Source organism: Lepidothrix coronata, unplaced genomic scaffold (assembly GCF_001604755.1).
Source record: "Lepidothrix coronata isolate B3197 unplaced genomic scaffold, Lepidothrix_coronata-1.0 Scaffold4, whole genome shotgun sequence".
NCBI lineage: Eukaryota > Metazoa > Chordata > Aves > Passeriformes > Pipridae > Lepidothrix > Lepidothrix coronata.
The window spans coordinates 3,120,773-3,135,431 of NW_016690184.1; the positions used below are offsets into that span (position 1 = coordinate 3,120,773).

At 38.5% G+C, this 14,659-nt stretch overlaps 1 protein-coding gene across 4 annotated transcripts in view; it reads left to right on the forward strand.

Annotated features, from left to right (window-relative positions):
* COL19A1 (collagen type XIX alpha 1 chain) overlaps positions 1-14,659 on the forward strand; it is a 190,921-nt gene that overhangs the window by 38,538 nt on the left and 137,724 nt on the right. For all 4 annotated transcript variants that reach the window (XM_017826692.1, XM_017826710.1, XM_017826717.1 and 1 more), the window contains exon 10: positions 9,184-9,237. In XM_017826692.1, the coding sequence (XP_017682181.1) occupies positions 9,184-9,237 (54 nt within the window). The remainder of the gene's footprint in view (positions 1-9,183; positions 9,238-14,659) is intronic.

Consider the following 14,659-nt stretch of genomic DNA (forward strand, 5'->3'; position numbering starts at 1 on the left):
TCAGTTGAATTCTTTCTTTCAAATCTTTGTCTTTGGATTATCTTTCTTAAATAGTACTATATGTATTATGTTAATCCTTAAAAGGAATTTCCTTATGCACAGTGCTTGGTTCTGCATGTGGGGTTCCTGCCAGGCAGCTTACAGCTGTCTCACTTTGGGGTCACCTCATCAACTCTATGGAATACAGTTTACCGGTCTGGGAAGCACATGCCTACTCAACCCTGCTAGCATTCCATATTGCCTGTTCCCCTTATCAAAAAATAACAGAAATCATGTATGTAGTCTGACAAGGATTTTTCCATTCATGTGTGTACGTCACTGCTGATGGACAGAATCCTGTGTGGTGGATTCATCCTTGCAGTCATCAGTAGGAGGGTATGAATTCACCAATATGCTGTCACTGTATTCTTTGACAACAGTCATACCTGAAACTTTGTTAATTGTGAAGAGAGAGGGACCTGACACTGGCGAGTCCCTAGGAGAGGCCAGTCAGTGCTCCTTCCTTTGGGCCTGTTCTGAATTTTTCTCTAATGCTTACCGTGACATTATTGTTTGTGTAGCTTGGGGATTTCCTAATAATAAAAGTCAGCATATCAGATATTTTCCCTTCACACTCCATTCCCTAAATTTTTTTTGAGGATGCTGAATTAGGACATGTCTAGGAATGTGTTTTCCTTGTGCTAATAGAGGGGGCAACTTGAATAAACTATTGCAAATTGCCCAGAAAGACAGGGGATAGGAAATGAGTTCAGGGAATGCAGTGTGAGAGGAAGATACTTAGAATCCACAGATTAGGATGGAAGCATCCTAACCCAGCATCCTACCTCACAGCACACTGTTAAATATGTGATCTGAAACAGTTTGTTAAGACAGGCAGCGCTGTTCCTAGGACTGCAGTACCTGGCTGAAAAGCGTTCAGTTCTGGGAGGGCTTTTCTACACAGTCGGTTGAAATTCAGTAAATTCCTTGACAGTATATTGCTCCCCTCCAGTGCGTATTTCACTTTTGATACAAGCTGTATCTTTAGGTGGAAAAAAAAGTCAAGTCATGTTAGTTTCTATAGTCCAGGTGAGCCTAGAAGGATGGCTGTCAGTGTTCAGAATTAATCACAAATTTTTGCTGATCCTGTACACTTGCTGAGTATATGGAACATTTGTCAAGTTTTAGTGTTAGCCTATGTTACCAATGTAGGGAGTTTCCTAGCATTTATTTGGAAAACTGCTCTTCTGTTCCTGACCTGATGCATTTAGGCTATTATTGCTACTAAGATGGGAAAGGAGACTTCTCAAGTCTGATTTCTTTACCATTTAGTCTCCCAGCCAATTAGCAGTATTTATCATGCTAAACATAGTACTTCTAAATAAAGCATGTATGTGCCTGTGATCACCTCTGGTTCTGTTCTCCCATTCATTTTACAAAGAAATCCTCATTGCGTGGATTCAAAAAGCACCCAAGAGTCAATGAACCCTGCTGCATTCAGCAGTTTGGCCTAAAGGTGGTATATTGACATTTATCAATGTCATTTCAAAAAATGGAATGAACCAGCAGGTTAAAGTCTGGAATAGTACAGCAAACAGGTAGAAAGCTGCTTAATTTGAACCTTCCTTATAATTAACCAGTACTTGTTAGTTCCTAACTTTGCAGTGGGAGCTTTGCAGTGGGGTGTTTTGTGTTAAGAGGGGAAGGATGTGGGGTGTGGATGGAGGGCACATTACTGCTGTGATCAATAAGATTGGCTCACTGTTGACCTCTGGGAGCAAACAAATCCTTTGTTAAGTAGTGCCAACCATGATGGAGCTGACTGCAATATTCTCTGAGGTTTTAGTACCATTTTTGTTCCCCTCTGCATTTCTGCAGTTTTCAGTAACACACTCTCAATGATGGCCGTGTTACATCAATAATTAGACCTGGAGAGGCAGACTCCAGAACATTCCAGACATGCAGGATACATGATTTATTTTCAGATTATGCAAAGGAAACTAACAAACTCTGGTTGGATGTTTTGTAATATGTTATACATTAAATAGGCAGCTTCTTGGTGACTTTGGCCAGTCACAAAAAAACGGGATTTCTGTAGGTTGTGTGTGGTTCTTAAACCTGTTTCCTCCTTTCCTTGTGTTCAGCTTCTTATTTTATTTTCTTTTGCTTCCAAATCATATTACTATAGGCATCCAACTAACTACATATGTAAATTTATATTTACATATATTTACATGTCCTTGCAGTGGCAGCACCCCAGTGAAAATATAATTTTTTACCTTCTTTTCTAGGAAATTTCTGTATCTATTGATATTATCTTTTTCAGCACAATAATCCCTATCCCTCTATTTTACTTTATCTCGTTCCAAATTTTTATCCACTGTAATTAATTGCATGACTGAATTTATGTGTCCTTTTTTGTTGCTATGAGATGGGCAAGAAAGTCTTTATATATACAAGTTAGTGTTAGGTTATATTCAAACCCCTCAAAATTGCCTTTCTCTTAAGTCTAACACAGCTTTTCCCTAAGGTCAGACTGTTCAGGAATATCTAAGCTATCACCAGGTACAAAGTATGATACCCGATAATCCTTTTTTGGGCATTTTAAATATAATTATTAGCCTGTTTCCACTTTCTTCCTGTACTCTTGTTAGTGCCTCTGAACCTGACCTTACATTATGGTTTCATGAGGACAGTTCTTCACTCAAAAATATTATCTCCAGTGCTTCACAAGTAAAGTAGTCGGTTTGCTCTGTAGGATTTTATTAGCTGGGAGATCAGCTTCTGCAGCAAAGGACCACCTCCTGTTCTTTAATTTCTGAATAATTAAAACCGAAAAAGTCATCTGGACCAACTTTGCTGATCTCTGCCCTTGAAACACAAGTTTGGACTGCTTGACAGCTTTTTCTCATGGGATGAAAGCTGAGAGGCAGCAGCAGTCAAGAGTACAATTCGGGCTATCCTTGAATAATAGCCTGTTATTCTCATGGCAGCTTGCTTCTTAGCACTGTGTATTTCACAAGTTGCAAGTGGACACAAATCAGGTGGAAGTCTCCTATGATTTAACACATTTTGATATCTGAGCTGTGGAACTGAGTTTCCTCTTCTGCTGGGATGAGTGAGAAATTTACCATGTTTTCTGTTTTAGAAGCAATTTCTACTACTTCAGCATGGTATGTAGCTACTCAGGGTCTTACAAATATATTAGTTGTTAGAAAATGTATTTTGATAAAGATATGAAGGTTCTGTTTTGTCTTCAATATGTAGAAATTCCTCAGAAAGACAGAATATGGATCGCTGTAATTCGGAATGATTGCATATATATTGAATATATAAACTGATTTCTCTCTCTCAAAGAGGCTAAAAAAGTAACTATGTTTTCTGTTTTTATTTCTTTTAAGCAAACTTAGTACTCACAAAAGATTTTAAGCTGAAATCTGAACAGAATGAAATATTTTGATATAACATTAAGCCATTCCAAGCTCTGTTAATAGGTCATTGGTTAATACTGTAAGTACAGTAGGGAACAAAAAGCCAGAGGCAGAGAGGTTTCAAATATTAAAATGGCTGTTGATGCATACAATAGAGAAGTTTATTGATGTTCAACTTCACTAATTTAAATTTTACTCAAGGAAAAAGACATTTAAAAGGCTATTGTAGGATTGGTAGAGGTAAGTTTATGCAATATATTATTGCACTAGTAAAATATTTGTAATAGAACAATAAGCAAAAAGAACTCCTAGAGAACTCCTTTCCTGTTTCTCTGACTTTCCTCTTAAAACCCAATCCACTTGATTCTGCATATCTGTTGTATTAGGTTGAGCATGGTTCCTTTCTGGTCCAGTTTTTGTTGCAGAGGTCCCTGATAGGGACTTAAAAGCTAAAATGCATGAAAAAGAAAAAAATGAGGCAAAATATGGCTGGCTGTCAGTGATGACAAAGTCAGGAGCTGCCAGTGTACTTGGTAGACTAAAATTGTTAGAGTGAGCAGATAAAAATGCTTCATGCTTATAAAGTAAGAATTTATGGGTAGTCCTACTTATGTTTTATCATCTAACAGTCCAAGTTATCAAAGTATAAGGAAAAGTACCATTATTAATGCAGCTTAATTTTTTCTCATAAAAAATTCTGAAATGTATACTTTGTTTCCATGTTGTTATATATGCTATTCCAGTATTCATCTGAGTCCTGAGGATTGCAGTTTAAGTATTCCAGAGGGAGGAGTGGAAATGGTGGCACCTCTTCAAGGTGCTCAGACTATTAGGGGGAATGTCATGCTTCCTCAGTGGGACCACTCCAGTGCTAAAGGTGGAGCAGGAGAGGCAGCAGCCACTGGCCCTGGCACAGGGGTTTAACCAGCATACCCATCTCAGGTCATGGCAAGGCTGAGCCCCTGCATTAACGGGTCAGTACACATCTGGGGGCTCTTGCTGGGAGTAATGGGGATGGTACATCCTCGTCTTTATACTCCTTGCTGCTCCCACAGTACCAAAGGAACTCTGGCATGATGCTGCCTTTGGGATGAGTTTTCTTTCTCTTGGCATATTCTCTGAATGTGAATTTATTTATTCTTGCTTGATAATATTACACTTTTTTTTTTACCTGGACATTTCTGATTATGTTGTGTACTGGTTTTGGCTGGAGCAGAGTTGATTTTCTTCATAGCAGCTAGTATGGGGCTGTGTTTTGGGTTTGTGCTAGAAATAGGATTGATAACACAGGGATGTTTTTATTCCTGCTGGTCAGTGCTTGCACGGCATGAAGTTCTTCTCTGCTCCTCACCCCAACCCACCAACGAGGAGGCTGAGGGTGCACAAGGAGTTGGGAGGGCATACAGCTGGGACAGCTGTATGCCCCAAGTGACCAAAGGGATACCCCAAACCATATGGTGTCATGCTCAGCATATAAAACTGGGAAAAGAAGGAGTGTTGGATGTTTGGAGTGATGGTATTTGTCTTCTCAAGTCACCATTATGCATGATGGAGCCCTGTTGTCGTAGAGATGGCTGAACACCTCCCTGTCCAGGGAAATGGTGCATGATTTTCTTGCTTTGCTTTGCTTGTGTGTGTGGCTTTTACTTTACCTGTTCAACTGTCTTTATCTCAACCCACAAATTTCCTCATTTTCACTCTTCCGATTCTTTCCCCCATTGCACCGAGGGGTGGAAATGAGCAAGTGACTGCGTGGGGCTGAGTTGCTGGCCGAGGTTAAACCACAACATTATGGCACACATAACTATGGTGACAACTGGGAAAGCTGATTTACTTAATCAAATCTCATCAAACCAAACCTGATTAAGGTCAAGTGTTTTGATAACTGATGTATGTTACTCATTTTATCTGAACTAATAGGTCTCCATTGTAGACAAGAGCAATGTTGTAATGCAATGCTCTAGTGGTGTGTGCTCTAGGCCATGTTAATGTTACTCTCTTTACTAAGTGCATTTGCTTTTATCTTCTTATTAAAATCATCATCTGTACCTGGTTAGTACAGAATCCTGCTGAGAACATTTTCCTCCTCCAAAATTCCTTGTAGACTGTGTTTTCTAGATTAAATATTACTATGGCAAGTTAATCCTACAGCATATTACAATGTAAATATATCGTAAATAGACATGAGACAAAATAACATGTTTAAATAAAATATATTCTTAAGAGTGGTTTTTGGTTTTATATGAGAAAGGACTGTAATTTGTTAACTAGTTATCACTTTGTCATTCTTTCTATCACATTGGGCTTTAGGTTTTCAAAGTGTAATATTGCAGGCAATCTCAGATGTGCAAAATTGTTTCCACTTCAAATAGAAGGCTGATTGGTGACTTCCAAAAGAAGCATGTTTGCTGTCTGCAAACTCTTTTTTAGAATTTAGATGGGCTTAGCTTTATGGAAAGTTGACAGACAGAAGCATTTTTTTTTTCTTTTTAATTTCAGCATGCTGAATTTCCACGCTGTCGGTTTAGGTGTTTACCAAAACAAACATCGTCAAAAAGATAATAGCCATCCTATTGCTTGCAATAGATCACAATATGAAAAAATGTGCTGTGGTTTAAGTATTTTACTCAATAAATATTTTGTGCTCAGTTGAAAAAGATTTTCACTGGTACTCTTAGTAAATCCTAACAGTAGACTCACGATTCTACCTTTGAATGTTGTTACACTGAGTGTACCTCATTGTATTACTAGTGTTCACCACCTTACGAAGTTGTTCTTCTGGCATCATATACTTCATATGCTTCACTTTCCTGAAGGACTTTGAGATTTGCAGAAGGAAAACAAAATGTCATTAAGAAAAAAAGTTAAAAATGCATTCGCTCTGTTTTTGGTTTTAGTCTGTCATGCTGCCTGCATGAATTCTGTTAGGGGTCATACAACCAATAGTTCTGACCTTTATACTCGTAGATGCATGAAAAACTATAACATTTCAGCCTGTGGTTAATAAAATCACAACTAGAAGACGGAAGCATAACTTGCAGATCTAATTTGCAGTGGAAAATAATTGTCTTCAAGGTGAGGAGTCTATCTGCAGTTAGTGGAACAGAAGAGTAAACATACCTTGGTTAATTGGCTAGTAAGGCTAAAGGCTTCCTGGAGTGTAGCAGGCTATGTAATTGTAGACTATACAGTGTATAAAAATACACTGCTGAATGTAATGAAGGTCTGGTCTATCAAAATACTGGCAAGTGGCATAAGGAAACAGAGCATGCATAGATAAGAGAGTCACTCTGTGAGTGATTAGATAAGGTAACCGGGGCCCAGTCCTACTTTATTTCTTGTAGTGGCAGTGGACTGATGTTGTTCACAAACACAGGATTTTGGTCTACTTTTGAGACAGAGCTATCTGTGTCTTTATTGATGATCTGGATGAGGGGATTGAGTGCATGCTCAGTAAATTCACAGATGACACTAAGCTGGGCAGGAATGTTGATCTGCTGGAAGGTAGGAAGGCTCTGCAGAGAGATCTAGACAAGCTGGATCCATGGATTGAGGCCAATTGTATGAGGTTCAATAAGGCCAAAGGCCAGGTCCTGCACTTCGGCCAGAACAACCCCATGCAGCACTGCAGGTTGGGACAGAGTGGTTGGAAAGTTGCCTGGCGGAAAAGGCCTGGGAGTGCTGGTCGATAGCCACTGAGCATGAGACAGCAGTGTGCCCATGTGGCCAAGGCGGCCAATGATGTCAAAAATAATGGGGCCAGCAGGACCAGAGATCTGTACTTGATGCTGGTGAGGCCTAACCTGGAGTACTGTGTCCAGTTTTGGGTCCTTCACTACAAGAAGGACATTGAGGTTCTGGAGCATTTCCAGAGAAGGGCAACAAAGCTGGTGAAAAGTCTGGAGCACAAGTCTTATAAGAAGTGGCTGAGGGAACTGGAGTTGTTTAGCGTGGAGAAAAGGAGGCTCAGGGGTGACCTTATCACTCTACACAATCACCTGAAAGGAAGTTGAAGCCAGGTGGGGTTCAGGAAGAATTTCCTCACTGAAAATATGGTCAGTCATTGGAACAGGCTGCCCAGAGAAGTCATGGAGTCACCATCCCTGGAAGTGTCCAACAAACAAATGGACTTGGCACTTGGTGCTATGGTTTAATTGACATGGTGGCGTTCGGTCAAAGGTTGGACTCGATCTTGGAGGTCTTTTCTGACCTTTATGATTCTGGGATATAAAAAATACGGATTTTATGTACTTCTTGACAATCTTACTGCTCCTTTCTTAACTTCAGAAAGGTTAACTTCATTTCAGAACAGAGTTATTGTGTTTGCTCTGAAAAGATAAAGCTACTACAATATTCTGTCTGTGAAGCTCTTTCAGATTTTTGGGGGCGGGGGGGTTGTGTGTTTCTCTTTTTTTCCTTTTTTTGTTTTTTTTTTTAAAGCTTTAGAACCGTGTTTGTATTCTGATACTGAGTTCTGAGATACTGAGCTGATGTTATAGTACCATAACTGCATTAATTAAAATCTCTTTAAACCTGATAGAGAGACTTAGGTTGTAATTTAAGAAATGGTTATGCACTTTACATGGGGACAGTCTCATGCAAAATGCAGAAACAGTCATCCAGATAGGAAACCATTCTGCTTGTTCTTGGGGAAGACACGGAACTGCTGGAATGTGGTAGAGTTGTGCAGTTTCTGATGTTTCTCTTGTGAACTTTGGAACTACTACCAGTAGGATCTTGCTATTTAAAAATTATGCACTTTATGAGTTTAGAGATCTTGGGCACTAACTCCTCAGCAGCGACTTTTGGGTGTACAGTTTTAGATTTGAGCTCCAAACCTAGATTTGCAACCTATTTTAGGAACCATTTATTTGTGTAAATGTGTTTCTTCTGCTTCTTTGTGCAACCCTTTCTCTCAAACAACTACTTGATAGTTATTTCTTTTCAAACAAGTGATGTTTTCTTTATAAAAAATTGGATTACTCCAGGAAAGGCTGCAGCATTTTGTTTGCTAGAGAATGTTCTCTTCTTGGTACAAGTAGACACACCTACTGTTATAGTTTTGTTTTTAAATTAAGACTATATGATTTCAGTGCTTTAATTGTATTCCTTTAGCATCCAAACAATTTTTATTTTAAATTTTATAAACCTTATACTTGACATTTTAAAACAAATATTCTGTGTTTGATGTTTTCTTATGTAATTTTTAATTCTTTTGGTCCCATTTGCAGCTGCTGGGATCTTCCATAACTCTCCTGATCAGATGGTCATTTGTCTCTTAAAACTAAAATATTTTTATGGATTGCTTATGGTTTGGGGTAAGGTTTCTCTGAGGGGTAAAACGGAGGGAGAGAGAAACTGAGTTTAAATAGCGTCTTTTAAAAATATTGTGGGCATGTGACTTTAGACAAACCTGTATTATTTGTTGAGGTTTCTCAGTGTAGAACACAGTCTACCTATTGAAAATGGACCCTCTTAGTTTCACTATGCTGTTGCAATGAATTCCTTTAAAATCAGTGGACCTGCTTTTATGGAAATGTGGATGTACAAGTATTTGTCAGATGAAGGTCTGAATTGACATTATAGGTGTATTAAAATACATTTATTTTGTCTGATTTTAGTGTTACATGTAAGGCATCCTCCTCCACAGTGACTACATTACTAAGCAAAAAAGCAGGTAGAAGATGCTTTTCTGTTGAGTCTGGTATGACTTGAGTAGTTGTGTTAACCTCAGAGGTCTGTAGAACTTCTAACTGATCCATTTGTTTTGTAGGGTGAAATGGGCGTGAAAGGACAGGATGGAGCTGCTGGTCTGCCTGGTGAAAAGGTATGTTTGCCTGTGTTGATATATAATTTAACTCATGAGAAGTGTTCATTATGTCAGTGGATTATCTATAATCATGTACAGAAATGGGAGGATAGAACACTTCTATTAGAAAATTGACTTCTTACCTGCACTGCCATGTTTTTGTAGCACACTGAAATGCCACGCAGATCAATAGTATTCTCTGCAGATGTGCTCGTTTGGTGGGTTTTTTTTTCTGTAAGTGAGGGAACTAAAGGGACTACTTATTCCACTGCCCATTTGTGGTCAGCAAGCCTAAATAAGAGCTCTTGTGCACTCAAGAGTCTGCTTGGTAAAGCTTGGGACAAACACCACTAACCTCTTAAGCAAAGACTTGGAATAGCTGAGGAGGCATGACAGCCTAGCCTGTGTATTCAAGAGGATAGGTTTCATTTCAGAATGTTAGTGTGCAAATTAAGACAGTTGTGTGCATTTATTGGGTTCAGTGCTAATTACCCGTATTAGAGGAATTCTATAAGTCTAACATCCAGCAACTTCAGTATAGAAGACAGCTCTCATAACACTGAGGAAACAGGTTGTTGCTGGAGTTTCTAATCATTTGATATCTTGTGATTTCATTGTTTTTCTTTTCCATAGAAACAGTTGAAATAATAGTAGATTTTCAGCATATACATGGAAGCCAGTTAATATATAATGAATGAAACTCTCCAAGTACATATGTTAGTGCCGATTTTTTAAAAATGTTTTAAAATTTAATTCAGTGGTATCTTCAGCATCATGATTTAAGTTCTCAACCCTCAATTCTCTCAATTTAGATTCTTTTGCATCATGTACTTCCAGTTACTGTTCTTTCAGTGCCGTAAACCATTATGTCTTTTAAAGGCAGCTGTTGCTGTGAAAGGCTCAGAATTTCGATATTGAGCTTTATTGTTTGACATGATGTATGCAGTGTATACAGTGTATGCAGTGTATGCAGTGTTTTAGTAATGGCAAAGGGTTTGGTTTATTTTGTAGTTATCCAGATTTCTAAGTAATGAGAGAAGCAGAGTTTCACATCATCAAGTTTAAAATCTGTGATTTACTGGACATAAAATTACGAAACTGTCTTTTATGTTTACTTACTATTTATGTTCCAAATTGTGTTTTGTTGAAAGTGGGCAGTAGATATATATTATTACTAAAGATTTGAGTTTAAAATCAAGGTATTTGCTGCTGATGTTAAGTAATATGTGGTAGAAAAATGGAGAGCAGGCTGCAAAGATGTTCAAAGGACATTGCAATATTGAGGAACTGAATTCTAAAATGATACGTAAAACTCAGAGAAAGTAATAGCCAAGTGATGCAGATGAAGAGGAAAAAAAGGAAATATTATGCATTTTATGTAAGACTCTGGAATAGCTATTATTGTTCAGGAAAGTGATCTTTGAATTACAGATCAGTGAAAAAATGGACTCGCTGTTTAGTTCCAGTCAAATAAACAAACAGAATTTAGAAATTATTAGGAAGAGAATAGGGAACAAAGCAAAAGCCTCTTAATATCACCATTACTGATGAATCCGTATTGTGCTGCAACTTGAATGATGTATACAGTTCTGATTCTCACATCGCAGTGTGGATCTAATATTACCAGAAAAGATTCAGGTGAGGTGTCAAGAGTGATCAAGAGCATTGGGCATCTTCCAGTTAAGGTGTGACAATGTGGACTTCAATCTGAAAAAGGCACAACTAAGATGTGTCCTGTTCTGAGCTCTATACAGTAATGAATGGAGCAGAAAAGATTAATAGGGATTTATTTATTTATTCTAGTCTTCAGTGTGTGAACTAGAGCATCAAACCTATCTGATAGCAAGTTCAAAAAGGAGAGAAAGGGCTCATTCTTTCTGTTACATTATTACAGTTTGAACACTGCCACAAAACTTAAAAAGTCTGCAAATGTATTAGAAAATTGATGGAGTAAAATCCACAAAGTGTGTCAGGCTGCTTGTCTGAGCTCCAAGACACTGAAGTCTGGGAAACCCACTAGAGAAGTTTTTATGGCTACACTGTTGTTTTTCTGTAGACACCTGTTCTTGCCACAGTTGTAGTCATATAACTGATTATAGAAACCTTTGATTTGATCCAGCCAAACAGTGTTTTGATCTACTGTGCTCTTAGTTGTGAATTAATGGGAAGAGTTATTGTAAAGCATTGTACATTGATTGAGATTGATCTAGAATGTAGCTGTGTTTTCCCTTGGCTCTTCCTGTAGCTCCTACTCTGATGTTATCTTGCTTTTAAAATTACCAGGCTATGTTGCTTTTCCACTACCAGTTATTATTACAGTTTCCATGGTTAATACTGTTTTGGTTTTCTTTTTGCTAAGTGCCTTGCAGATTCATTGTCAGGCCAAATCCCAAAGCTCCTGTTAGTTTACATAAGGCTCAACAGTTAGATCATATTTAATATCAAGACATTGTACTTTGTCTGAACATAATAACTCTTTTAATTCAGACTACGTAAAACCCATACCATTTTTGCATATTAAAAATGAACTACCGTGAAATCTAAAACTGTCAAAACTGAAAACTTTTAAAATAAAAAAGGCAATCAAAATATTTTTTACATGCGTAGCTAGATGAAGAAACTGAGATCCAGCTACCCAGCTTCTGCTAGCTGGAGTTGTCATGTCTATGCAGAGTAGTACAGTGCTGTGTTCAATTATCAGCTTCTTTCTGGAGGCAGAATCACTATTTTCCTTGTGTTGTGAAAGGTGTTAACATGCTCTGCCTCTCAGCTGATGCCTCAAGAGCTATATAAATTTGTGGAGTCTTTTACTTTTTTGCTCCTTCAAGTGTGGTGTTCCGGATGCTAACACTGTACATGATCAAAGACAACTAAACGAAGTAGAGGAACAGCACCAAGCCTGTCTGAGTTCAATAAGCATTTGGAGAATGTTCTCAGGCACATAAGGTGATTCTTGGGGTGTCCTGTGCCGGGCCAGTTGGAATCAATGATCCTGATGAGTCCCTTCCAACTCAGCATATTCTATGATAAAGTACTCTAAGCACTGTTGTGTACAAAGGCATCTCCTACATTTCAGGACATTGAGGTGCAGACTGTGCAGTGCTGGGAGAGCATTCTCAGGAGCTAGTGCTGTTTGTTCATCCTCTTAAAACCTTCAACAATCTTTTGTTGGAGATGTTATAATTAGTTAGAAACAGGAAGAAGAAAAAAGAAATTATATAATATTTTTTAATGTAAATGCAGTTTGAGGCTTCAAAGAACAGAGGGCTTTTTGTAATACACCCCAAAACTATCTTCTGCAGTACTTCATTCCTCATACTTCTTTCCCTGGAGAAAGGGGAATAAATAAGCAACAGATTTTACTCATGATGTTATGTGTAAGCAACAATATCAATTCATTTGACCTATTTTGGATGTTTACATTAGAATGAGATAAACTTGGCTATTGGAAGTCTTGTTTCTTTAGATTATCTCAAACATAACTGACATTGTAGTGAAAAACTGAAATTATAGTAATACTATGCAATAGACTCTAGTATTTGAGAGAATCTCAACAGGACAGTCTTCCAGAACAGTGTTCAATACTTGTATACTTGATTTTCAAGATCTGCATAAATGGTGAGACTTCTGTAAGCTTCATATGTGGCCTTGACTTTCAAGGATCTAAGATGTGAAAATTGTTCAGCCTGTGTTCAAATGTGACACTTGGACTTCTGTCACTTTTCAGACATACTATCACTGACAACATAATTTCCCATTCACTAAATGCTGCAGTGGTTTTGCAACAGTTGACTGGATAATAGGTGCATAAGTTGTGTAGATTTCTAGGAGGTTCTTGCCATTTTAGAGGTTGGATCTGCTAAGGACTAATACAGTGAACAGCATTTAATTCTTGGCTCTAGGATGACATAAGAATAGCCTCAACACTCTAAAGAAAACAGAGGAGTGTTCAGGCCGTAGTTCTGCCATTTTGCTGTTTTTTCTAATGCAGTTCTTGTAAGCTGCCAAAGTAAAAAATGAGATTTCTATTGACTGCCAACACACCACAAGGTGCCTGTTGTCTCATCTGCCTTTAGGTCAAAAGCAGTCAGTGTGATGGTGGTGATAAACAATCTAGAGAGTCAAGAATCTAATGCAGTCCCTGGGAGCTCTACGTCAGGCCCCCAAAGTCACAGCATAGTAGATAGTGGGCACCATTGCATATGTGACTGTCTATTTGTTGCCCACCTACCTATTTCCTTCATCCCTGTCCTTTTTCAGGGAACTGTCTTAAGAGATTTTTCTTTTAAATGGTAAAACCTACTAAGGGCAACAGAACAAATCCTTGAGAGTATCAGAGGAGATACTTATGAGCTGTTAATTTATAGTTCTAAAAAATAAGAGGGTAGTAGTCTTCCCTTGGAAGGAAACTTGCTTGCTTTGTAGGCTACCAGAAGAGATGGAATGATCCCTTTCCTGCAATTAGGACTGATTTGTAGCTCAGCCTTCTGGGAACACTTCAAGATAGCTGTCAAATCATAATACAAGAAGAACTGGAATGTTGTGATAAATCAGAATCCCTATGCATGTGAGACCCTATGCCTTGGCCTTCTGGAGATGTTCAGCAAAGTGTGTGAAAACAGCCTACTTTTTGGCAATTAGCAAGTGAAATGGACTCTGGATACACTTTTGAAACTCATTAATATAATTAGATTGCAGAGTGCTGGTTATGGCCTGAGAAATTAAATCTGTCCTGAAGTGTAGGTTTGAGGTGACTGGAGTACTTTAAGGTGTATGATGACAGTCACCTATCTGTTGCAGATCAGGCTTCACAAGTTAAGCAACACTAATCTAGCAATTAGACTAACCTCATTACGGCAACAAGAACTGATAGCTCTGCCATTAAGAATGATCTTCATCTACTACTGCTGTGTGCAGGGTCACATCACAGGCAAGACTGGTAAGCAAGATTGGTACACTGCTGTAAAGTATTCCTATTAAAAAAGTTTAATTATTTTCCTAGTGTTCTTGTCATACTGAAATGGTGAGAGGAGTTTCCTGTTGGTGAGACCCACAGGCTTCTCCCTCCTGAAGTCATACTGCCATATTACTTCCATGCAGGCTGCATATGTGCAGGTCCTTTCCTTGGCACCCACTGGGGAATTGATACAGATGGTCTACCTCCTTGATAGGTATTGGGACTTGTATTGGGACTCTGCACGAAGCAGAATGGTTTTAAGGGGAATGGTTTTAAGCTGAAATACGAGACTTTGAAGTTACATACTAGGAAGAAAGTCTTTACTCAGAGGGTGGTGAGGCACTGGAATAGGTTGCCCAAAGAAGTTACAGATGCCCCATTCCTGGAATTGTTCAAGGCCAGGTTCGATGAGGCCCTGAGCGACCTGGTGTAGTGGGTGGCATCCCTGCCCATGGCAGAGGGGTAGGAACTAGATGATCTTTA